The sequence below is a fragment of the Rhinatrema bivittatum genome, chromosome 11, assembly GCF_901001135.1.
Source record: "Rhinatrema bivittatum chromosome 11, aRhiBiv1.1, whole genome shotgun sequence".
NCBI classification, from domain to species: domain Eukaryota; kingdom Metazoa; phylum Chordata; class Amphibia; order Gymnophiona; family Rhinatrematidae; genus Rhinatrema; species Rhinatrema bivittatum.
The window spans coordinates 60,176,474-60,202,565 of NC_042625.1; the positions used below are offsets into that span (position 1 = coordinate 60,176,474).

Here is a 26,092-nt window from a genome sequence, read left to right on the forward strand (position 1 = left end):
GTACATTACGCCATCCGACGTAACTTCTCTGCCAATCAGGAAGAAGAGGCATGGGCAACGCCACGCTGACTCTAGCCAATGGCACGGCTAAGTAAGTGCCGTGGTCAGGTCACGCATTTATCCCGGGGCAGTAGGTGGAGCGTGCGCTGGCGCCGCGGGGCTTTTGCAGAGGTGCGGAGTATGAGTCGGGGTTGGTTAGGGCATAGTTTTTAATATTTTGTCATTTTTTTTAATGCTCCTCAGTGAGGAGGGTATAGCTTGCTGGTATACAGCGGATTTCCCCACTTCCGGACATGGGCCTGATTGGAAAAGTGATTTAAAGAGGAGCTTCCCTGGATGTGCCTGCCACTCATGAAACTTGGAAGGACTTGGGGTGTTTCGGGGAAGTCAACTAATCCGAGAGTCCTGCTTTTGTCAGCGTTTATGTTATCCGTAATACATCTTTCCGCTACTGGGGGAGGGCATTAATTAGTGAACGAATTCTAGCAACTGGAGAGTACATGATTTTCAGCAGGGATTTCATGTGGCACTAATAAATACTTTTGAAAGGGTTTTTCTTAAGAAGACATTTGTACTTAATAAGTATAGTTAGTAAATCTATGCTTTCCAACTCCCCTTTGTGTATAGAATTCTACAAAGTACTGTGACATACTGTCATATTTATGGATGATTTTATGTGGTCTGTAGCCTCCAGAAATAAGCCAGTATAGAGCCCATTAACACAAACCATGCACCTCTCTTTGGAGGATCAGCAGTTGAAGGAATGGCAAAGTGGGGAAAAGGGATCCCCTTAAGCTAGGGCAGGGGAGTCTCTGGCCTCGGTGAAGCTTGAAACAGAGTTGGGTTGGGGATGGTGTACTTTCTGCCAATGATATGGCGCAAAATTCTGAGGAAACGTTGGGTTCTTGGGGTTGTTTTTGGACTGTCTCTCATCTACTTTCTCGCCAGCACCTTCAAACAGGTAAGGGTAGCTCGTACTAGACTGAAGTTTTAACACTTATATGCTTAAAAAGAGGCTTCATAGCTAGAGTTAACAATTTTATTTATATTCCCCTTCATGTATAGACAGCCTTTTGAATGATTTCGGAAGTGCTGTAAGTTTTCAAAAGGACACAAGGTTGGATAAATGGGAATTGAAGGGCTCTAACATTTACCACTGTAGTGCAACTGATACAGATATGCAGTTAGAACCTATTAGGCTGAAAAAACTTCTGTGTCAGATTGCATAGCTTTGGTATTACACTGGGGTAGCCAACTCCAGTCAAGTGTCACACACTGGTCAATTTTTCAAGTTGGATATCCTGAAAACCAGTCCTGTTTGTAGCACTCAAGGAATAGATATGCCTACCTCTGTACTACATTTTATATATATATATATATATATAATAGTTTGTAATAACAAAAACATTTTTTTATATTGATCAACACAACAGTAGTATTACTCCCCAAATTATAGGATTTATTGGTACACAGTTTAAATACCCACACTTTGCTTAATTCTGTAATAACTCAGCTGTGTATACTATATATATACATCAAGCCAATACACACTTATTTTTCAACACTGCAAGCAGTAAATTTAAGTGTCACCATGATGCTAAGGAGGAACTACAGAGGACCTTTTTTTTTTTAAACTTTCTTTATTGAGAGTTTTCAGAAAAATAAACAGATTATTCATGACACAACTCTACTGCCACTTACAGTTACCGTATTTTTTAAATTTCTCACAAGCTCTTGACTTAAGCCCTTGACATGCCATCTCCGGGGCTGGAGTTAAATTGGCCAGATTAAAAAGTATGCATTGGGCACCCAGCAATTCTTTTTTTGTTTTTTGCATCAGGAGGGAATAGCTAATAGCCTCATCTACATGGAATTGACGTGATGGGCGCAACCAGCTACACACTTGTTTGGGACATGTTTTGAATGTGCTAATCTCATTATTGCACTGGGTGTTACTCTAGTGCATCCAAAACATGCATCCAACCACGTGTAAACCTATATGCTAGGCTGGATGCACTTTATTGCATCAGCCCCTAGGGAAGAAAAGCCCTCCTACCACCTTAGCCCAAACCGGGGTGCGGGGGAGGAGAGAGTAGCTAGAGCAGAGCTGGAAAGATCCCAGGTGCCTAAAACTCAGGTCCTAGCACCTGATACAAGAGATACCTGGGTAGTGGAGTTGGTTGTCAAGAATCAGTGGTTGTCATTGGCAGGAAGGAGGATGTTTGGAAGTAAGGGAAGAAGGTTCCCTGGAGGCAGGGGGAAGGAGAATGCCCAAAGAGGCAAGGGCAAAGGAAAGGAAGGTAAAAGAAACAAAAAGAAAAAAATTAAATGCTTAAAAAAATACAAATGGCTGCTAAAAATTTTGGCTAATACTTGGGTTTTCTAAACATTTCTGCACCCCCCCTTCTAGCCCATATGAAATGAGTTAGTGAGCTAGGCTGGCTCCCTTTCCATAGGTGTGACCATCACAGTTTAATACAGATGGACTCCATTGTTGGCAATATGAGCAGAGAGGCCAGAGATTGCGCAGGCATAGAGACTGAGTTACTCTCTTGCCTTCAGAGATGTCTCTCCAGAGCAGGGTTAGGGTGCTTGAACTAATGCTGCTGTGTTCTGCTTTTGGTTGGGTAAACGGAGGACTTTGACTTCCACTGCTGTTGAATCCAGCACCTTTCACGAGCGCTTAAAAAGTAGCTTGACTCAGGCATAACGGGACATGGTGAAGCCAACATTGAACAGTCTCTGCATTTGGAGACATCTAAATTAAATGCCTTTTTTTCCCATTTTCTACACTGTTTTTCAGTTTGAAACAAGATTTGTTTGTTGAGAAACATTTTACATCTTGATTAGCTGCTTTGATTTATGAAGAAAAGTGGTATATCAAAACTAACTATACTAGTAAAGCTCAGTCTGTTCATCCCAGTTTTTGTTTTATTCATGTAGGAAGAGAGGACGGTGAGAGATCGGATGCTGCTTCAGGCCCAGGATCATGAGCAGTTCATCATGTGGAGAGTGCAGTTTAACCTAGGAAACAGCAGCCGGCCCAGCAATCGGTGCCGGAACTCGGTTCAGGGCAAACTCCTGATCACGGATGATCTGGGTAAGGTTTACTCCTCCACAAGCCTCACAAAGAAACATTTTATGCCTTATATCACGGGGGAAGTACTGTTAATGTGGTGGGTTAGACAGCCTTAGTTCATAACTTCCAAAATCAAGCAATGGATCCAAGAGGCAGAAATAAGAATTTCTAATGATGATAGGGTGACCACTTTGGAAGCTGATTTGGTGAAGCTATAGTTGGTCAATGCCACTTAGTGGAGGATTTGGAAAACAGGTTATGCAGAAATAACCTCTACTCTGTGGGCTTGCCTGAATTGGTGAGGGTCTTGGGCCTGGCTGTTCTGTTGGAATCCTGGCTTCTAAAGGCATTAAATCTTAATTCTTTATCTAGTCCTCTGCAAATTGAAAGGGCTCACTGGCTAGGCTAGAAAATGGCGGACCTAACCCTCAAACCATCATCACTAGAATCCTAAATTTTGAACACAGATTGCCTATACATGCATACAGGTAGAGAGAGATTATTTATGAAGGAAAAAAATCCTGATCTCGCACGCATCCCGGAGTTTTCGCACATGGCCGGGCTCGTTTGAAAATTGGCCCGGCCCGCATAAGGCCCAGCCATGTGTGTAAACCCTGGGAGGTGAGCTTTGTCTTGCTAGGAAATGTATCATATCTAAATGTCTCACTGGTTGGCAGAGTTAAATAACTTATTGCATTTGGTTTACAAAACATAGACCGATCAGTTGTCTATCCAATCCATGTCATTTCAGAACATTTGGGGTGTCTATCTTGGCAGGTTCCCTAAGGAAGTTCAAGACAAATTTTTGTCACCAGGAGCACACTGACACACAAAGTATTATTAGCTGTATGCAAATAGAATATTAGGTATTATAAGGAAAGGAATGGAAAATAAAACAAGATATGCCTCTATCGATTCACCTGCTCCTTGAGTATTATGTGCAGTTCTGGTCTCCCAATCTCAAAAAAGATAGAGCAGAACTAGAAAAGGTACAGAGAAGGGAGACGAAAATGATAAAGGAATGGAACAGCGCCTTTTTGAGGTGAAGCTAAACAGGCTAGGGCTCTTTATCATATCTCCTCAGCTGTCTTTTCCAGGCTAGAGGTCTATAAAATCATGAGTGGAGTTGATCAGGTAAATAGGGAACTGTTATTTACTCTTTCCAGTAGGACTATTGGGCACTCCAGTAAGCTAATAGGTGGCACAACAAATTGGTGTATTTTTATCACTCAGATCATAAACTATATACTTTTTTGCCAGAGAATGTGGTGAAAGTAGTTAGTGTAGATGGGTTTTAAATTAGTTTAGACAAGTTCCTGGAGGAAAAGTCCATAAACCACTATTCCCTGTACGTACCCGGATCAGTCCAGACCGTGGATTGAGCCTCCTGTCCAGTTGATGGAGCAGAGAAAAACTGAAAGAGTTTCCTATATCAGGACAGAGCCTACCCTGCATCCCTTCAGTATTTGTCTCCAGCAGATGCAGGCAGCTGAATCTGCGGTTACCCTTCTTCTTAACTTCTCCCTGCGGGGATCTTGTACTATTCTTTATTAGGATCAAGCAAGTATTTGTTGTTGATTTATATTTTAAAAAAAAAAAAAAAAAAGTTTGAAAGATTTATCTTTTGTTCCTTCGAGACAGCTCTGTCTCCTTGCTCTGCTGGGGGCCTAGGGGACTTGCCCCTTGAATTCTTCAGCCTAGGCTCCCCATTCCCGGTGACTTTTTGGGGTGATACTGGTGGTCCAGTCACTCCCCCATGGCTAGCTGTCCACCTTTGAAAAGTGTCCTTTCTAGGGCCTGTGGCAGGGAAGTTTTTTCCCCTGCACTTGCTAACTTAAAAAAAAAAAATAAGTTTTTAAACCTAGCCCTACTTAGCTTGTAATTTAAGGACAGCAGACAGCTCCGGCAGCGTGCAGGGTTCAGGCTCTGCCTCTGCTGACTGGCAGGGCTCAGCTGTTTTTTCTCTTGCAGCGATTTATTTTTCTGAAGCTGATGCCACGTTCCAGCGTGTGTACTGCCTGCGGGGAGCCTGCCACGCGGCTCTCCCGTGGCGGGCTCTGCTCCGGGTGCCTGCCAGGTGGGGTGGGTCCCTCCTCAGCATCCGCGACTACTACGACCCAGGGTTGGACTGCACACCGCGTGGCCAGGCCGTTCCCGACTCGGAAAACCGCAGGAACGGCGACCATTTTGGGAGCACTCTCTGAAGCTGAATCGGGGCTGCAGGAGGAAGGTGAGCCCGATTCTCTAATTCCCCCATCAGATTTGAGCCCCCCCCCCCCCCCACCTAAGAGCCCGTGGATTTCTTCTCCGCAGATTCCTAAGGCGCCAGAGGGGCACGGCTCCATTAGGGTCAGGGTGGTGCTGGGGGTCCCGCCGCCTCCGGACCCCCCTCAACTGCCGACTGTCCCTGATCCGGATGTGGATTCACTGCTTCCCAGCCCCCCCTCAAGGGGGACGACTCACGAGTGCTTCACTTATTCCAAAGGGAGGAACTGGAACCACTCATTCCCTTCATCTTGAAGGAGCTGGGAATTGAGGTGCCCCCTGAGGATACAGTTACAGCCGCTATGCCCGCTAACGTAGACCCGGTCCTGGCCGGACTTAGGGCTCCTCCACGTACGTTCCCATTCCATCCTATGCACAAGCTGATGCTCCTTCAGGAATGGGAGTCTCCGGAGGCAGGACTCTGAGTGGGTAGGGCTATGGATAAGCTCAACCCTCTCCCTGAGGACTGCTTGGAATTGCTTAAGATACCTAAGGTGGATTCCTCCGTCTCTGCGGTTACCAAGCATGCCACCATCCTGGTGGTGGGGGCCAAGACATTGAAGGATGTTCAGGACCGCAAACTGGAATTTTATGTTAAGCGCATCTTTGAAGTCTTGTCCTTAGGAGTTCGGGTGACAATCTGCAGCAGTCTCATGCAGTGGGCAAGCCTCAGGTGGGTTCAACAATTACTCAGCACTCAAGACCTCCCGTCTGCAGAGGCGGAGCAGGCGGACAGGCTAGAAGGTGCGATTGCGTATGGGGCTGATGCCCTTTACGATCTTCTGCGGGTGCAAGCCAGAGCCAAGGTCTCCGCAGTCTCGGCCAGGCGTCTCCTCTGGCTGAGGAACTGGGCTGCGGATGCCTCTTCTAAAGCGCAGTTGGGCACTCTCCCTTTCAAGGGTCAGTTGCTCTTTGGTGAGGACCTAGAACAGCTTATTAAATCTCTAAGTGAGAACAAGGTTCATAAGCTGCCAGAGGACCGCCCGAAACATTCTAAGGCCTTCTTTCCTTCCCGTACTCGCTTCAGAGGTCAACATCGATATAACAGCAGAGCACGGGGCTCCTTTCCGAGAGGCAATGCTTCCAGATCTCAATCCTGGTCTCATTCCTTTCGTGGACATTGACCCTTCCGGGATGGTAGCCAGCAACACTCGGCCACAAAGTCCTCTTCCCAATGAAATACGGCTGGCCCATTCCTCCGTTCCAAACTTAGGTGGACGGCTGCCCCTGTTTCTCGAGGAATGGGCCAAGATCACAACGGATCAGTGGGTCCTAGAGGTGATAGAAAAAGGCTCCGCGTTAGAATTTGCTCAAGACCTACCGGACCTTCATCTAATCTCTCCCTGCGGAAGTCGAAAGAGGCCTGCGGTCGACCAGACTCTGAGCAGGCTACTGGAACTGGGTGTCATAGTTCCAGTCCCAGTGGAGGAACAAGAGTCCGGCCAATATTCCATATACTTCGTCGTTCCCAAAAAGGAAGGCTCCTTTCGTCCAATTTTGGATCTCAAGTGAGTCAACCAGGCCCTCAAGGTACCCCATTTTCGAATGGAAACCCTAAGGGCTGTGATAGTGGCGGTTCACTCAGGCGAATTCCTGGCATCGCTCAACCTGACGGAGGCTTACTTGCACATTCCGATTCGCCTCGACCATCAGAGGTATCTCCGGTTCATGATTCTGGGCCTATATTTCCAGTTTTGGGCGCTCCCGTTCGGTCTCGCCACGATGCTGCGCACTTTTACCAAGATCATGGTGGTAGTGGCAGCCTCTCTTCGTCGAGAAGGAGTTCTGGTCCATCCTTACCTGGACAATTGGCTCATTCGGGCCAAGTCGGAGTCTCTCTGCAAGCTGGCGGTCGACAAGGTCCTGACTTGTCTGACCTCCCTTGAGTGGATAATCATCTTTCCCAAGAGCAAGCTTCAGCCATCCCAGATCCTGGAATTCCTGGGAGCGCGATTCGACACTCGACTTGGCAAGGTGCTCCTTCCAGACGCACAGGCACTCAAACTCAGGTACCAAGTGCGCAGTTTTCTCGCACTTTCTCTGCCCACAGCCTGGGGTACATGGCCTCCACTATCTATCTGGTTCCTTGGGCCTTTGTGCATATGCATCCATTACAGAAGGCTTTGCTATCCCGCTGGAAACCGGTGTCTGAGCAGTTTTGGACACCTCTCCTGCTCTCCGAGTCTACCATCGCCGAGCTACAATGGTGGCTCTCGCCTGTCCACCTCCTGAAGGGAGTGCCCCTTCAGACGCCACAGTGGATCATTGTCACAACGGACGCCAGCCTCTCCGGCTGGGGAGCGGTGTGCCAGAACCAGTCCACATAGGGACACTGGTCCCCAGTCCAATCTCGCTGGCACATCAATCGGCTCGAGCGGTACGCCTGGCCCTCAAGGTTTTCCTTCCTTTGCTCCATCGCAAGGCAGTGCGGGTTCTTTCGGACAATTCCACCACTGTAGCTTATATCAATTGGTAGAGAGGCACCAGGAGTCGCCTGGTGGCTCTGGAAGCCAGCAAGCTCTTCACCTGGGTGGAGCATCACTTGGATCGCCTAGCAGCTTCCCACATTGCGGGGAAGGAGAATGTTCAAGCCGATTTCCTCAGTTGCCAGCGGTTAGACCCTGGCAAGTGTGAATTGTCAGACGGAGCGATGGATCTGATCATCCGCAGGTGTGGTCCCCCCCACTTAGATCTGATGGCCACAATGGACAATGCGAAAACTCCCAGGTTCTTCAGCCACAGAAGGGAACATTGTGCGGAAGGAGTGGATGCGCTGGTCCTTCCCTGGCCTCATGTTCTCCTGTACGCTAGTGGGAAAAGTACTCAGAATCGAGCTCCATCGGAGCTCCGTCATCCTAGTGGCTCCCGAGTGGCCCCGCAGACCGTGGTTTGCGGATCTGGTGAACCTCACCACGGACAGCCCTCTCCGCCTCAGTCATCTCCCACACATTCTTCAGCAGGGTCCCGTATTTTTCAATCAGGCGGATCGCTTTTGTCTAGCGGCCTGGCTTTTGAACGGCGGAGATTGAGAAAGAAGGGATATAAAGAAGAAGCTATATCCACACTGTTGAGGGCCCGGAAGCAGTCTACCTCTCTCGCTTATGTCCAGGTGTGGAAGGTCTTTAAAAATGCGTGTGCCGCATAGGGAGTGTCGGCTCGTAAGGCTCCGGTATCCCAGGTCCTTTCCTTCCTCCAGAATGGTCTCTTCAAGGGTTTGTCTTTCAGTTCCTTGCGGGTGCGGGTTTCCGCCCTCTACTCCCTCTTAGGCAACATCGACAGTTACACGGTGGCGGCTCATCCGGATCTTGTCCGCTTCCTCAAGGGAGCCAAGCATTTGAATCTGCCGGTCCGGGCTACTTGTCCCTCGTAGAGTCTTAACTTGGCTCTTCGGGTTCTCTGCGAGGCTCCCTTCAAACCCCTACGGAGGGCTACACTTAAGGATTTGACTCTCAAAACCGTCTTTCTGGTGTCCATTTGTTCCGCCAGAAGGGTGTCTGAGCTCCAAGTTTTATATTGCAGGGAACCTTTTCTATGTTTTTCTAATTCAGAAGTATCCCTCAAGAAGGTACCCTCCTTCTTGCCGAACGTTGGGTCTCCCTTTCACATCAATCAGTTGGTGGAACTCCTGGCTTTTTCTTCTGAAGACATAGCGAGTACATCTGGTGGTGATCTCTGGCGCCTGGATGTAAAACGGGTTTTACTGCTCTATCTCCAGGTTACTAATGAGTTCCAGGTCTCGGATCACCTGTTTGTCCTATGGAGTGGTCAAAATAAGAGTAGCAAGGCTTCAAAGGCCACGATTGCATGTTGGCTAAAGGAGGCTATTGCATCGGCTTACATCTGTAAAGGCCGATCGGTTCCGGAGGGCTTGAAGGCCCACTCCTTGCATTCTCAGGCCACCTCTTGGACAGAGTCAGTCGGTCTCTCCGCAGGACATATACAGGGCAGCTACTTGGAAATCTCTGCATACCTTTGCTTGTCATTACCACCTAGATGTACAGGCTCCAGTTTTTGGCTCCTTCGGGCGGCAGGTTCTTCGAGCGGGACTGTCTCGATCCCACCCTGTTTAGGGAAGCTTTGGTACATCCCACAGTCTGGACTGATCCGGGTACGTACAGAGAAAGGAAAATTGGTTCTTACCTGCTAATTTTCATTCCTGTAGTACCATGGATCAGTTCAGACACCCTCCCGTGCTAGAACTGTTCCGTCCGCTCGAAGTTTCTTCCTTTACAGGTTCTTGGATACCTGAATCTTCTATTATTGCTTTAAGGCACTGGAAGCATCTTTATAGATGAAAATGGAAATGCATTTTTATCAGTTTTCTTGTTACTTGCTTGATCTTTTGGGAGCTATTTCTGCTTTAAAAATGTTTATACTGAAGGGATGCAGGGTAGGCTCTGTCCTGATATAGAATACCCTTTCAGTTTTGGTCTGTCTCCATCTGCTGGACAGGAGGCTCAACCCACGGTCTGGACTGATCGTGGTACTACAGGAACGCAAATTAGCAAGTAAGAACCAATTTTCCTTTAGCCATGTACATTTGGGGAAGCCACTGCTTATCCCTTTTACGAGCAAGAAGGATTGGATCTATTCTTTGGGATCCTACTGGGTACATGTGACCTGGATTGGATGCTATCAGACAAGATGATGCTGGTCTTTATGGACCTTTGGTGTGATCCAGTTCGGCAATTCTTCTGTTATGATTCATTTTAAAACTATGCATGTTCTTTTATTGATTGCTCTTTTTTTTTCCTCCTTCAGGATACATCTGTGAGCGGAAGGAGCTGCTTGCAAACGGCTGCTGTAATATCAATGTGGCCAGTTCCAAGCTGTACAGCTGTGAGAGTTGCCTGCCGAATGGCTGCTGCAGCATATACGAGTACTGTGTCTCTTGCTGCCTGCAGCCAAACAAGGTGCATGGGTGGGAACTGTTCAGCTACTGCAAATCTGTAGTGCTAGGAAACTTCACCAATCTTAATAGAAATTGCCCATTTCCACAAAAGCTACTGTAGCACAGATTTAAACTGAATTGCATCTCTTCCAAGAACTCTGTTGGGCTGAAGGTCATTGAGGAGATGATTGTTGTGCTTCGGTCTTTTTCTAGAAGATGAATTCCAATGAGCTGAAAATGCTGAAGGATGTGAATGTGCGATGTTCCTGTTAACAAAATGTAGTCTAAGTAAGACTTCCCCACAAGATTTAATTACAGGTGGTGGATTCTTCAATGCTGGTTTATGCTGTGGCCATGAGGGAAAGAAAAAGAACTATATTGCAATTAAAAAAAAAAATAATTCCTTGGATTCTAAAATGACTGTGAGCCAGCCAGTTGCTGTTTGATTTAGCAGCAAATTAGGTGGCAATATATTCTAGAAACAATTGGAGTAGTAGAGTTGATCCTTTCACTATACTTATATGGCATTCAACAACAAAATTTTATCATACAAGGAGTATCTTGCCCAGAGAGCTTACAATCATAAAAGGGCATCTGAGGCATAGGGGTAACATGACTAGCGCAGGGTCCCAACAAGCATCATGAAAGGAAATGGAAATAATTAGAGTGTGTTCCCAGCCTCTTGTTCTAACTCCTCTGCCTTCCTCTCCCAAGACCTACCTCTTATTTCTTTATTTTTTTCCCTCCTCTGCTTTCTGTTTCCTAACCTTTCCTTTTTTTTTTCTCTGGGAGACTGAGATGTGTGTGGCTCTGTTTCATGGAGCTTTTCTTCTTGTGCCTGCAGCAGCTTCTGCTGGAACGCTTTCTGAACCGGGCAGCAGCGGCCTTCCAGAATCTCTTCTTGGCAGTGGAAGATCACTTCGAACTGTGTTTGGCCAAATGCAGAACCTCATCGCAGGTCAGCCACTTTGTGAGTGTATAACAGAACCGCAGTATCTGCAGAGCAGCCTCTTCAGCTCAAGCTTTTTGTGCAGATTTCCTAGCGTGTAGACCAATAGACTCAGGACCAGTGGGTTTATGCTCCCCTGTCAGCAGATGGAGACGGAGCAAGCTGATGTCACAGTATATATAGCCCTGCAGTGACCCCAGCCTGCCAGTATTCTCTGTCTCCAGATGGTGGACGTGCATCTCCCTATGGGGATTGCTTCAAGCTTTTTGGAATGAGAAATTTTGAAATTCTAAATTAAGGAAAAGAAAACCCCGCTCTCCACTGGTGATACATAAAGGTCCCTCCCCGAGGTGATTTCCGTTGTCCCTCAGGTGTGTGCCTGGTAGCTGGGTTTCCCGGCGTGGACTCAGTTGCTAGTTCATCTGAAAGGCCGCAGGTGCAGGAGGCTGAGCACAGCGGTGACAGCAGATGCCCACTTCCCTCCGTACTCAGCCAGTAAGCACTGAGCTCAGGTAAGGTTTTAAAAAAAAAAAAAAAAAAAAAGTTCCCTGTACGTACCCGGATCAGTCCAGACCATGGGTTGAGCCTCCCTTCCAGCAGGTGGAGACAGACCAGAACTGAAAGGGTATCCTATATAAGGACAGAACCTACCCTGGAACCCTCAGTATTTGTCTGTCTCCAGCAGGTGGAACAGCTCACCCTGTGGTTCCCTGTTAGCTTGCCCTCTGTGCTCTTTGGTGCTTCTTCTACTTTCTTTCTGGGGCAAGCTCACGCAAGTACATTTTCAGTCTGTTTTCTTACTTAATTTAAAAAAAAAAAAATTTTTTCTGACTGACTGTGTTAGGGAAGACAGTCCCGTCTCCCTCGCTCTTGGGGTTCCTAGGGGGGCTTAGCCCCTTGATTTCTGTCAGCCTAGGGTCCCTTCCAGATGACCTTGTGTGGGTGATACTGGTGGTGCCAGTCCCTCTCCCCGTTTTTTCTGCTGCCGTGCCCCGAGATGCCCATTCCTCAGTTGGGCTGTCAGGGATGTGAATTCCCCTGTCTCTGTGTGAGTAAAAAAAAAAGTATCATTTTTTCACAGAGAACCACCAAGCAGTTTAAAAATTTAGACTTTGCTGGTAATAAAAAAAAAAAAACAACAAAAAAACAGATTTTTGTGAGGAGGGAGCGGGGTTCGATCTCCCGCCCATCTCCTCAGGGGCTCCCCGGTCAGCTGTTTCTCTTTGTATGGCACTGCTTTTCCCTGCTTCATGCTGCAGCCTCACTACTGTTTAGCATGTGGAGAGTCGGCCTCCCGACTCTTCCGCGAAGGGGTGTGCTCCAGGTGCCTTTCGGGGGGGGGGGGGGGGGGGGGGAGGCTCCTCTTCGGCACCCCAAGCTACTCGAGCTCGAGGACGGGCTCCTCATCGCATAGCCAGGCCGTTCCTGTCCCGGGAACGGCGGCCATTTTAGGTGTTTCTGAGGAAACAGATACTGCTTCTCCTGGGGCAGGGGATCCAATTTCTTCACTTTTATCCCCCGATTTGAGCCCGGTTCGCTCTCGGGGAGGGGATTTGGACCCCCCCCTCACCCATCCGCCCCCCCCCCTCCCCCTGTGGAAAAATCGGCCTGGGTCCTTTTTTCTTCGGAATTTGTTCTTTTATTACATGAATCATACTTGGCTAGCCTACAGAGGGAGGTGGAACCCCCCCCCCCCCCCCCGAATAGTTCCCCCTCCCCCGAAACTTCCTTGTTTGCCCGTGCCGTCTCCCGCTGCGATTCCGGACCCTCAGAGCTCGGTTCGGGTGGACCCGTTTGAAGGGGAGGGTGATGCTGCGGCCCAGGCCCCCCCGCTAGAAGGTGACGATCCCCGTGTCCTGCGCTTGTTTCAGCGGGAGGAGCTAGAGCCTCTTATTCCCTTTGTTCTCCAGGAATTGGGAATTGATGCCCCACCAGATGACTCTGTGGCGGCGGCGATGACGCCAAACGCGGACCCGGTCCTGGCAGGACAGGGCATTACCACGTACTTTCCCGTTCCATCTGATGCACCGCTTGCTGCTCCTCCGGGAATGGGAATCCCCAGAGATGGGTCTTCGAGTTGATAGGGCTATGGAAAAGCTCTACCTGCTTCATGAGGACTGCCTGGACATGTTGAAGATTCCGAAGGTGGATTCTTCCGTCACAGCGGTGATGAAGCGTACCACCATTCCGGTGGTGGGCGCCACAGCATTACGGGATGTGCAGGACTGTGAGCTTGAATTTTATTTGAAGCGCATTTTTGAGGTTTTAGCTCTCTGAGTCCGGGCAACAATCTGCAGCAGTCTCATGCAGCGGGCAAGCCTTAGGTGGATGCAACAGTTACTCAGCACCCAGGACCTCCCGTCTGCAAAGGCAGAGCAGGCCAAGCGTTTGGAGGGCGCTATAGCCTATGGTGCGGATGCCCTCTACGACTTGCTTCGAGTCCAGGCAAAGGCTATGGTTTCCGCGGACTCAGCCAGACGTCTTCTCTGGCTACGTAATTGGTCCGCTGATGCTTCATCGAAGGCCCAATTGGGCACTCTTCCCTTCAAGGGTAAGTTGCTTTTTGGTGAGGACCTGGAGCAGCTTATTAAATCCTTGGGTGAGAACAAGGTCCACAAGCTGCCGGAGGACCGTCCCAAACAGTCGAAGTCTTTCTCCCGACTCGCACTCGCTTCAGGGGAACCGCCGGTACGGCAACAGGGCGCGTGGCTCCTTCCTTAGAGGAGGCATGTCCAGGTCCCAGTCTTGGTCGCATTTCTTTTGCGGCCATCGAGGTTTCTGAGATGACCACCAAGTCAGCTCCCCAATGAGATTCGGCAGGTCCATTCCTCCGCACGAAACTTAGGTGGGCGTCTTTCTCTGTTTCACGAGGAGTAGGCCAAAATCACATCCGATCTCTGGGTCCTCGAGGTGATAGAACGGCTACGCGTTAGAGTTTGACAGGGACCTGCCGGAACTATATATAGTGTCCCCTTGCGGCCGTTCCAAGCGGCCCGCGGTCTGTCACACCCTGTTGAGACTTCAGGAATTGGGGGCGATCCTTCCGGTGCCGGTGCAAGAACAGGGCACTGACCAGTATTCAATTTACTTCGTTGTTCCCAAAAAGGACGATTCCTTTCGTCCCATCCTAGATCTCAAAAGGGTTCAATCAGGCCCTCAAAGTTCCCCATTTCAAGATGGAGACCCTGCGGGCTGTGATCGTCCCGGCGAGTTCCTCGCATCTCTCGATCTGACGAGGCTTATTTTCACATCCCAGTCCTTCGGGAACATCAAAGGTTCCTTCGTTTTCAGATCCTAGGGCAGCACTTCCAGTTTCAGGCCCTCCCCTTCAGTCTCGCCACCGCTCCCCGCACCTTCACCAAGATCATGGTAGTCGTTGCGGCCGCTCTCCGATGGGAAGAGATATTAGTCCATCCTTATCTGGATGACTGGTTGGTAAGGGCCAAGTCCGCTGCCCTCTGCGCGCACGCGGTAAGCAGAGTATTAGCCCTTCTCACATCACTCGACTGGGTAATCAACTACTCCAAAAGCAATCTTCGGCCCTCACAAGAGCTGGAATTCCTGGGCGCTCTTTTCAACACTCGGGTCGGGAAAGTATTTCTTTCTGACTCGCGGGTACTCGGCCTGATCGATCAGTTGAACGGTTTCGTTTCTCTACCGCTTTTTTTGAGGCTCACGAGCTACTGATTGTGCTGTCACCTGTGCCATAGTTTCTTATAGCAGAAGAAAGTTGGCAGTGCCAGCAGTTTGACATCCTGGCTGGGCTCCAAGACTTGCCAAAAAAATGTGTCAATTACTCATAAACCCTAGCTGAAAGCTCACTTGCCCTCTGAGGTGTATCGGGGCTTGTTATATGCCTTGGAGTGCTGCTTCTTTCCATTCTATTCCACAATAATTCTTGGCTGACACTTTGTCAGGAAATAGGAACATTTTGTAAAGATATTTAAGTTGTAATATGGCAAACAGGTGGCAGGAGTGTTGGAAGGAAACGCACAAGAACTCTGTTGGGTGATGTACAGAGCAGCTGCCACGAGTAGAGCAGAAAGCGAAGTTCAGCACAGTTACTATTTCAGGACAGATGTGTTAGAGAAACAGTTGCTTTTCCTCATGTCAGATATGCCAGTCCCTGTGCGAGATCCCTCGGAGTTCATGGGAATGGCATCTAACTATTTCCTTTGAAAATTTTAAATAAGAAGTCCTCCTTACTGCATGTTCTGGCTGTGAAATACTAGCATCTGTTTGATTTGTGTTCTTATTATTTCTTAACTTTTCATCATACTTTCTGTAAGGGTAAAAGCTTTATTTTTCAGTTTGGGTTTCCCATGCTTTGGGCAACTATGACTGATGCCATTAGAGAGTGGATGGGTAGAGTTACCTGGGATAGAAGGGCCCCCTTCTGACTGGTTCAGAGTTAGCGGCGATAGAAGGGCTGCACTAATGCTGCCGCCATGAGCTTGGGTTATGGAGGGAATGTGTGTGGCAATGACATGTCCCGAATCGCTCCAAAGACAGTGCTAGAGCCCTGTCAGGCAGGCAGGGGAAGGCATCTCCAGTGCCACCGATAGGCTGTTCACCTTTTTTGAATAGTTATCAGATATTTGCATATATTTAAGAACTTAGATAATCAGCACACAGTAGTTTGATTGTCCAGAAAAGCAGAACTGCTTGTGCCTTTTGAGTACTGCAGTTGTCCGTGTCCCACAGTAGAGGTGTAAGGGAAGCACTCTGTGAAGACGGGATCACAAGAAAACAGTAGTATGCTCTTAATTAGAGCATGTAAAAATGTAATATTTGTAAGTTCCATATAGTGGTGGATTTTTTTTTTAAAAACCCAAAAAATGCCATATGTATACATTCGCTTGTATTCCCTGATAGAATGGTGAGCCTGTCTACTGCACAGTGACATACAAGTTTTATTTATTTAAAAGGTTTTATAGTTCACCCATACCAACACCAACTATTCAGAGAGGTTACAGCATTTTAAACATCAACAATTTTAGCAGAGACTTGACTGCTTGAAGCAGCCTTTCCAGCGTAACGGCTGGGCCTGTTCATTCTCACTGAATGCGCTCTCTGCTGCATTTAGAGGGAGTAGGGGGGAAGCAATGCCATGTGTAACAGAACTTCCTGCTGCCCTTGGATAGGGAAACCCTAGGCTGCCACAAGTGGACTTATTGGATGCCTTGATTAAGGATGAATTGAGGCCCTCAGCTGTGATCCGTAAGCATTACATTGCAATTTCCTGCTTTTTCTGTATTGGGTTTCAAGGTGGGGGAGGGGGATTATCAAGTCTCCATTCCCCACAGTGGCCCTCTAAACTTGGCTTTACCTTTTGGGCCCTCAGAGCATAAGTAGGGGCAGGCAGAAAAAAAAAAGACTGAGACATTTTCCACATTTCTTTTTTAATTAGTTTCTTTTTTTTCCTCTTTTGTATTTCCTCCCTCCAACAGAGTGTTCAACATGAAAACACCTATCGCAACCCGATTGCCAAGTACTGCTATGGGGAAAGTCCCCCTGAGCTGCTCCCGGTGTGAGCAGGTGGGCTGAAACAGGAGCAGGGTGAGGACAGCAAAAAAACCAAACTCTTATTTACAGAGAGACCTCAAGACGCTGCGCAGCGGTGTGACCACATTTGTTTTATTAAAGTCCAGCCAGCACATTCAAGCCTTTAGCAGAAATGTGCCTACCTCTTTTATTTATTGACATTTTTTCTATCTCATGCAATTATTTTTTTTTTATAGCCCTATGTTGGATGTTAGTGTTTGTTTCTTTTTATTATCCTATGTGATTATTGGCATTTGACCAAAACCACCAAATAGGAATGATCTGGAGGAAGACCAGCACCGTAAAAACTTACAAGTAAAACCAAGAAAAATAATCTTCTATGCAGTCCTTGTGGAGGATCCCAACCCCCTGCCCATGAGCTCAGAACAGTAAATACCCTACAGTAGTTCCGAAGATGGAGAGGTTTTAAGCAGAGGGAAGTCATTATAGTTGTCTTTGCTTTATTGGGGATGGGGACATTTTTCCCAAAATATTACACATTTACCCACACAGTGCTGTTTGAAAATTGCTCCCTTTTTCCCCTTCTGTGAGCGCATGTACTTTCAGCAGTGACGGGCAGATGTATATAGGCACAGGGGTTTCAGTTTGAAATTCCTGCATATGCTATAGGGAACCTTGTTTGCCCCTTGTGAGTGTAGATGCTACATCAAGTACACACAGTGTATGCATCGGCCCACATTTTCAAATACAATCTTCAGGGACAGTTACCCTTTGAAAATGAGCTGTAGGCAGCAGTCTCTTTCTATGAAAGTGTTGCTATGGCCTGCCCCACTCTTAGCTGTTATGCTGCTGGTTGTCCTCACATGCTCTGTTGGCTAGCAGCACCACTAGTCGCGTGCATAAACTGAACACTGCCCTTTCCTGCTCTCTTGTTGCACTTAGGAATGGGGAAGCTTGCTTGAATTTCCTTTGTGTGATGTACAGACATCTTTTGATTTTGATATGTGATGCTACATAAACAGTGGAGAGCAAAAGATGACACACTCCAGAATTAGTTCAGTATAAAAAGTGTGTGATCTATAAAAGTTATGTATCTCAAAGCAATCAACAGATGTAAGTTCTTTAATTCAAACATTTACTGGGTGATCCACGTATGTACTAAACTATTCACAGAATAATAACTCAGTGTTGATCCATAGTGTATCCCTCAACACGGTACCATGATTCACCTAGGATTGCATTGGAAGGGACAGAAGAACATTGGTGACTACATAAACCTACATTCCATCTTGTCCTGCTACACCAGTCCAGCCCTGACAAGTGGGTTGTTTCCCCCCTACCAGCAGATGGAGGCAGACAACACGGTCTTCTACTGTGACATCACAGCCACTGCTTAGGAGGTGGCTCTAGCAGAAAGAATCTAGTATTTTCTGCCTTTAGGAGATTGTAGGACTGGGATGGTGTAGCAGATGTGACAGATCTGTGCTGTGATCAGACCCCCAGGGCCAGGCCACTAGTTGTTATGGCCAGCAGTGCGAGCCCAAGGACCAGCTCCCAGCCCCTCCTTTGGGGCTACTGTTGTTATTCCATCTATTTTGTGTTGGTCAAGAAGGAAGGCTCCTTTCATCCCATCCTGGATCTCAAGGCGTGAACTGCAGTTTGCGGGTGCTGCATTGTCGCATGGAGACATTATAGTCTGAGCTTGCTGCAGTTTGCCAGGGGGAGTACCTCTGTTCATTGGACCTGTCAGAGGCCTACCTACTTTTTCCCATTCAGGATATGGATCCAAAGGTTTTGTGTGTTGCGGGAGCATTTCCAGTTTCAAGAATTGCCATTTAGTCTGGCAACTGCACCACCATCTTTACCAAGATGATGTTCATAGTAACAGCTGCCCCTAGCATGAGGGACTCACAGTCCATCAGTATCTTGATTGGTTAATACAGGCACAGTCTCAGGAGGAAGCGGAGCACGCAACTTGAGTGGTTCAGCTGTTAGAAGGCTTGTGCTGGGTAGTCATTTTTGCCAAAAGTACGCTACAGCTCATGCAGTCTCTGGAGTATCTGGGGCTGTGATTCGACACACGGGTGGGGCAAGAGTTTCTCATGGACAAGAGGGTGCGCAAGAGTCTCGGGTCCAGGTTTTTCTGGAATTACCAGTCCCAACTGCGAGGGACTATCTGGAGGTACTCTGAAGGCAGCGACTCTGTATTTGGTGCCATGGGCCAGAGCTCATATGCGTCCTCTCCAGGTGTCTCTTCTTATTTCAGAGGATTACAGAGTGTGACTGCCCTTGAATCAGTTGGTGCATTGGTCATTTTGCTGGTGGATGATTTCCTCAAATTTGTCATGAGGATTCAGACTGGTCACTCCATCCTGGGTTTTGGTCATGTCAGACATGAGCGCCTCGGGCTGAGGGGGCTCATTTTGAGGATCAGGTGGCCCAGGGGAGTTGGGTGCTGGAGGAAGCCTTGAGGATCATCAACCAACTGGAAACCAGGGCTATTCACCTGGTGCTTCTGAAGTTCCTCCCAGTGATCCAGGGGAAGGCCGTGCAGGTCCTCATGGATAATGCTACTGCAGTGGCATATGTGAATTGATGGAGGGGGAGCCAGGAGTTGCAGGTTGTTGACAGAGGTGTCAATCCTATTCCCATGGGCGGAAAGGAATCTCCAGTTCCCTGTACGTACCAGGATCAGTCCAGACAGCTGGGTTATGCCTCCCCTCCAGCAGATGGAGTCAGAGAGAAAACTGAAGACACCCCCTAGATATACCGGTGTGCCACCTGCGATCCTTCAGTATTTTCTCTGACTCTAGCAGATTGAGAGGCATAACCTGCGGTCCTGTCCTGGTCAGGTTGTTTGTGCTGGGAATTGCTCTTTTGGCTGGAACAAGTGGTTGCTTACCTTCTGGTCTTTGTTGTTCAGTGTTGTCAGTCAGCTGAGTGCAGTTGTCTACTGCAGAATTTTCCATCGGTGGGGTTGTCCTCACGTGGACTTGATGGTGACCCAATAGAACATGAAGACATTGTTTCTTCAGCTGCCGAAAGGAGCAGGGGTTGATGGGGGAATTGACACCCTAGTGCACCCCTGGCCGGAGGAAAAGCTCCTGTATGCATTTCCTTCCTGAGTGCTCACAGGCAGACTGCTACAACTTATAGAGCTGGAGAGCAAGAGAGTCATTCTGGTTGCACTGAACTGGCTGCACAGGCCTTGGTACGTTGATCTTTTCTAGCTCCAGGTGGATCAGCCCTTGTGCCTCCCAAAGGTGTGGAATCTCTTGACTCAGGGGCCCTTTGTCATGTAGAGTCAGGCTCCATTCTGTCTTGTGCCCTAGTTCTTGAGTGGAGATGGCTCTGTAAGAGGTTATTCTTCAGTGGTAATCGCTATGCTGTTTAAGTCTGGGAAATAGTCCAGTTCCTTGGCTTATATTGGAATCTGGTGCCTGTTAAAGCAGTTCTGCAAGTCCCGATTTGGTATCTCCCTGGTGGGTTAATATTTTCTGTAGAAAGGCCAAGGGTGGTCTGGATAAAGGGCTGACCCTGCACTCCTTAAAGTTGCAAGTGGCAGCTGTTTCTTGTTACCAAGGGCCATAGTGGGTGGCTCTATAGCAGTTCATCCTGATGTTTCCCACTTCTTGAAGGGCCTAAAGCGGTTGCAGTCACCTTTCTGGCCCATTGTTCCCCTGTGGGTCCTGTGCTGAGAGCCCTTATGGGGGCCTCCTTTGAATCCTTGAAAGATTTGTTGCTAAAGACTGCCTTTCTGGGTGTGGTGTGCTCCACTTGATGAATCTCGAAGCTTCGGGCCTGGTTTTGCCAGGCCCCATTCTTGGTGAGTTCAACAGAGCTATCTTTCGACTGGTACCATTTTTTCTCTCCAAGGTGAATTCTGCATTTCATATCAGTCGGCCAATTTCACTTCTGTTTTTCTCTAGGGAGGAGTGTAAACCAGAATCTCTGGTCCTCGGATGTTTGGACGTGCAGAGACTTATCCTGAGATATTTGGAGTCGCTAATGCCTTCTGCAAATCAGACGGGTTGTTTTTGGAGACCTGAATCAAGGAGAGGCAGCCTCTTGCTGGATAAAGGAGATGATCAATTTGGCTTATTTGCTGAAAGACAAGAAGCCTCCAGAATTGGTGCGCATGCACTCCACCAGGGCTCAGTCGGCATCTTGGGCAGAGGTGCATGCACTTGTGCCGGCTGATTTTTGCAGGGTGGCCACTTGGCCTTCCATGCATATCTTTTGTGAAACATCAGCAGGATGTGATAGTGTGGAAGGTACAGCTTATGGTGCAGCGGTTCGTTAGGCAGCTCTTGCTTCCTCCCACCTGAGTAGATTAAGCTTTGGTACTTCCCACTTGTCAGAGCTGTACTGGTGTAGCAGGACCAGATGGAGAAATTTCCTTACTTGTTAATTTATTTTCCATTAGTTAAATTAGATCAGACCAGGACCCACCTAGGAAGTGAGACTATTATTGGTGAATGTTCTTGTTCAGTAGCTCTTCTGTTCCTTATCTTTGTTACTTCCTATTTTTCCTTTATGATAGGTGGCAGGGAAACTTATGTTTCGGTTGAAATCTGATTTGGGATTCCATTTTGAGTGTTGGGATCTGAATGAAGCTTTTGTCAGATAGTTACTGATTTCTTTCTGATTAGCACCACCACCTCTAAGTAGTGGCTGTAATGTCATAGTGGAAAACAGTGTTGTCTGCCTTCATTGGCTGGTAGGGGGAAGTAACCCACTTGTCAGAGCTGGACTGGTAGAGCAGGACTAATGCAAAAGAAATTAACAGGTAAGGAAATTTCAGAAATGAAGAGTATGCAATTCAGACCAATAGCAGACAGCTAACACATCCATAGGTAACTCTGAAAAACTGCAGATTATACAGAAACCTTGCAAATTAGGTCAACTTGCACATACTTCAATAGATGTACCCAAAGCAGGGCACTCAAAGGAATAGAAGTTATAACCATAATTTGAAAATGAGGGCTAAAAGGAAGACAATCAAGGAGAACCACAATATTGCCAATCAGAGAGAAGTTCCCCAAGAAGAATGTTTTTATCAATGAACATGAGTCATGTGATTCAAATAATCAGTATAAAGGAGAGGAGCATAGAAAGGATTCTGTGGGAGGAGCCACACAGAGGCAGAAATCAATCATCATAAATGCTATGTCAAAGAAATGCTGACCATTCTGTTTCCTGATTTTAACTTTTAGGGGAGAGTGATTAAAGGTCAGAAAGCCGATGTTCTTTGGGGATCAGAAAAGAATCACCTCCATAGCTGTGGGCTCAGACAATCTCAATAGCTAAAAATCGAATATCCATTATTGTGTGACTTTTCTGCATCCAGTGGGCAATGAGAGGGGCTTCACTCCTTGACTGGTGGACATAAGAGCAGTGTTCAGCGATGTTTGTCTTAAGTGCATGGGTTCTTTTACCTACATCCAGAAGAGTACATGAACATGCAATAACATATTCTACCCCCTTTGGACAAGCAGTCAGACCTTGTCTGAAGTTTATAGGTCTTCCCACTGACTGAGTGTATGAATACCTGGACAGGGGCAAGCTGTACAACAGCCACAAGGAAAATGTCCTATAAGCATTAGTTCATTAGAAAAGACAGAAGTAGTAATCCGGGCATTTTGAAGACACTAACAAATCATGTACTCCTTCAGAATGCAAACCAATGCATTTCAGAAAGATCTTATGTGCTGACAACCCATGCTGACAGAAGTAACTAATGAAGTCTAATGATGGTACAAACACAGAGTACATTGTTAGAAAATGGCAATACATGTAACCCTATCTGAATCAGAATTATTTAGAGGGATAAATAGTAAATCATGGTTGAACAAAACTCGTTTAAAAGCCTATTCACCACCTGAGGAGGCTATCCCTGGGAAGAAAAATGGGAGTTCATAATAGGGGCTTGTTCGATAGTATGTGATGAGCATGGTAGCGCAAGTGGAGAAACTGACCCACAGGTATGTTGCCATGGAGATCTGAGGGATGATGATTGTGTTGCAGCAAAGTGTTCCTGTCTGTAGGTTTACGAAAAATGGAGATAGAAAAACCGCCATCATGTGTGCTAGTCACAGTGTCAAGAAAAGAGACCTCAGAGCGACTAAGACAGAAGTCAAACTGAAGATTAGTCAGTTGTTCAGTCAAAGAATGTGTAAAAGTGTATGTCATTACCTAACCACACCAGAAAGATATTGTCAATGTAGAAGAGCACTATTTGAAAGGGTAGCCATAGCTCCAAGTAGATTCAAATTTAGATACATACTAGCATGCTAGGTCAGGTACTATAGTGCCACAATTGCAGGACCTTTTATCTTTTGGTAGAATTCTCCTTGGATACTTAAAAAAAAATGTTTGCCTGTGCTATGTGAATCAGTTGCAGTAAATATTCACTAGGTACTGGAGAGCTTCCAGGTCTCTGATCCAGGAAATATTTGGCCACCAAAATAGCATCCTGCTGGGGGGATGTTCAAGTAGAGAAACTTTGTGTCCATTGTAACTAAGAAAAATGGTGAAGGTGGAAAAGTAAATTGCTTCAAAATAGTGATCGTGTCCAGAATAAAGAGTACAAAAGGTAAAAACTTATCAGCAAATTTAAATATTGGTTCCAACAAGGATCCAATCCAACAATTGGATGACCCAGAAGCAGAGAAAATAATTTGTGGATTTTTGGGAAAATTATAGAACACTGGTGTAATGGGATGTTTTTCAAATAAGAAATCAGCTTCCCCACGAGTAATCTAATGGAACCCCTCCTGGATCAGAGAAGAAACAGTAGTAGAAAGAAAAGGAATTGGATCATCAGATAAGGGTTGGTAAAAATGGATATCGGATAAGTGTCTATGGACTTCTGCACCATAGGACAATCTGTTTAGCACAATTCTCCCATCCTTGTCAGTTAGCTTAATCACTATTGCAAGTAGGCCCAATGCTGCCCATGCAAGTTTAGATAGATTGTGAAAATAGTGGTTATTTAGAGGCTGGGAGCAGGTTAAATCATGTAGGCTTCTCAAAGGCCTCCAGCAAAGAGGAGGGCAGACCAGGGGGGCATAAATGAGAGCTGCATGACACCAGATTAGAAGGCAAAGGATGACTGGAGAAAAAACAAGTTTAATAACCAAAAGAATTGTAGATAAAACAGGTATAAATTAATTGTATGCAGTAGAAGGTCAAAAGACTACACTGCAATACATTAGTTTCTGTAATAGACAAAGGTCTTTTAGACAAGTTAATACCAAACTTTCACAATCCCCGTCCACACAATCCCTTCCATGCTCCTCTCCTTTCTGTTGATTGGTTATTTGAATCACAGAACTCATGTTCATTGAAAAAAATTCTCCTTGTGGGGCTTCCGTCTCGGATTAGCCTCTATTCCTTTGATATGTAATACCATTTTTTTTTTAATTTTGTGGAAAGGTAACCTAATTCTTGAGCCTTAATGAACAATTGATTGCCTCCAGAACCAATTTCATCTTGTAATACACACCAACTGGAACTTTTTTTTTCCTCCACATATATTCTATGACTTCACTCATAGGAACTTTCCAGAACTTTGCTGAGGACCAGCTGGGCATCTTCAGAAGCAGGGCCTGTCTGTAATATTCTGTTTAGTATATGTACATGAAGACTGTATAGAAATGTTGGATATTCTTTTCCAGGAAGCTATGTACCATATTTCACAGATTTGCTGTAAAGCATTGTGATTGCTTCATATTTGTATTTGATCCTCTAGGATTTATCTGCCTTGGTTCCCCATATTATACATGAATATTATGAATGTGTATTGCATTTGTTCTGATTAATAAGATAAGTAATGATGTATCAGGCAGCTACGGTAAAAAGGCTCCCTTCAGCCAGAGTATTTTTTTATCTCAGTTATTAGTTTGGCTTTGTATTGATGCAGTCATAAAAGTAGATGTTGGGTAGAAAAATGAAAATGTCACAACCCAGAATACAATACTCAAGATAAATCCAAACCACAATCAATTTGCTATTAATGCCTGTTGCTTGTTGCTCTGCTTACAAACCTGCTACAACCATTGATGTACCCAAATACATACGTGCCGTTTATTGTATGCCAGCACCCCTCAAACCCAAATCTATGGAAAGCTGCCGCTGCTGTGCAGCTCCTGATATTTTGGATACTTAAATATGGTAAATGTTGGCGATTAGAGATCAGTCATTTCATCCAGTCTTCCCAGTCTAAATTCCTCTTTGGTTTCCTACCACTGTAAGTAGACCAGTATAAAGGATGTTCTTTTGTTTGAAACAAGAAATTTGATATTTCCTATTTGATTTCATTTTGTTTCGGAAGAGAAAAAAAAACACAATTTCTCTTGCTCATATTTTTTTGTTTTATTTTCAAATGTCATGACCTACATCCCCTGCACCCTGCCCCAAAGACCTTGCTATGGCTGAACTCTTCACCAAGCAGGCGTGATCCCTAGTCGCTCTGAAAATATGGCACCAGCTGACCAGAGGCAGATACAGTATTAATACACCAAAATGGCATCAGCCAGTTCCATTTTAAATGACAGCATTGGTGGGCCAGGAGCAACTACGGATTACTCCTGAAGATCCCAGGGGCATAAGGAACCTGTTGACAAGCAGGGCTGAATCAGCCATAATGTGGTGGGACATTCTGTGATGCTGATCGGTATCACCTCTCAAAGCTTAGTAAAACGGAGCATGCGTGGAACTTCCTATGCATGCTGCCCCAAGATCCCCTCAGTCTATTTTGTCCAAGCATTTGCACATTGTATACCCTGTCTCTCTTAAAAAAAAAAGTTCCTATATAGATAATGCTTGAGGCCTAGAACCTCTTCTTTTTCTGCCTCTGCAGATTTTTACTGCTGCCTTGTCAAGCTCTCATTTAAAAAAAAAAAAAATTGAAAGAAAATCTTCATCCAGTGGAAGATGGAAGCCTTTTGGAAGGGTCCCAAGCGTTGGCAGTGAAGCATGGAATGGAGGCAGGATGTTCCCCTTCTCTTCCCCACCTCTCGTTCACATAAATATGGAAAGGCTCCCCCACCCTACCCCATGGTGTAGGGCTCAGGAGTCTGTCACAAGTCAGGAGTTGAGCAAGGTGTGGAAGATGTGGGCACCGAAGACAGCAAAGAGAAGGGCACCAGTGGAATTTCCCCCATCCATAGGTCTGACCCCCTTAGATACTGAGAAGATTGGCATTAGTGCCCCATTATATGACACTGAGACAATGGTGCTGATGGGCCCTGTGGCATTGATGGTTCAAGGGCCAGTATTCCCTCTAAGATGAGCTCATGAGCGATCACCCGTATATTTGCTAAGCATTGCTCACATGTTTTATATAGTAGCTCACAAAAAATACCGAGCAGGAAAAGAGGTGGGGTAGCCAGCGGAAACT

The 26,092-nt window shown here is 46.5% G+C and overlaps 1 protein-coding gene across 5 annotated transcripts; it reads left to right on the top strand.

Annotated features, from left to right (window-relative positions):
- Positions 1 to 49: 49 nt before the first annotated feature.
- Positions 50 to 25,483, top strand: C11H12orf49 (chromosome 11 C12orf49 homolog). 5 transcript variants are annotated; one of them, XM_029620019.1, is made up of 5 exons: positions 50 to 171; positions 2,944 to 3,100; positions 10,106 to 10,257; positions 11,080 to 11,205; positions 16,635 to 25,483. In XM_029620019.1, the coding sequence occupies exons 1-5, from the start codon at positions 79 to 81 to the stop codon at positions 16,716 to 16,718; spliced, it is 612 nt and encodes a 203-aa protein (XP_029475879.1). In that variant the 5' UTR covers positions 50 to 78; the 3' UTR covers positions 16,719 to 25,483. The 5 variants fall into 5 exon arrangements, with proteins under 5 accessions (XP_029475879.1, XP_029475876.1, XP_029475875.1 ...); XM_029620016.1 differs by having other exon boundaries at positions 81 to 961; positions 11,083 to 11,205; XM_029620015.1 differs by having other exon boundaries at positions 85 to 961.
- Positions 25,484 to 26,092: the final 609 nt, after the last annotated feature.

Excerpts from the sequence above, each read along its gene's own strand:
- C11H12orf49 (XM_029620015.1), top strand. The coding sequence starts at position 851 with ATGGTGTACTTTCTGCCAATGATATGGCGCAAAATTCTGAGGAAACGT. Across the intron at positions 10,258-11,079 it reads GCTGCCTGCAGCCAAACAAG|CAGCTTCTGCTGGAACGCTT; the intron begins GTGCATGGGTGG and ends TTGTGCCTGCAG. Across the intron at positions 11,206-16,634 it reads CATCGCAGGTCAGCCACTTT|AGTGTTCAACATGAAAACAC; the intron begins GTGAGTGTATAA and ends TCCCTCCAACAG.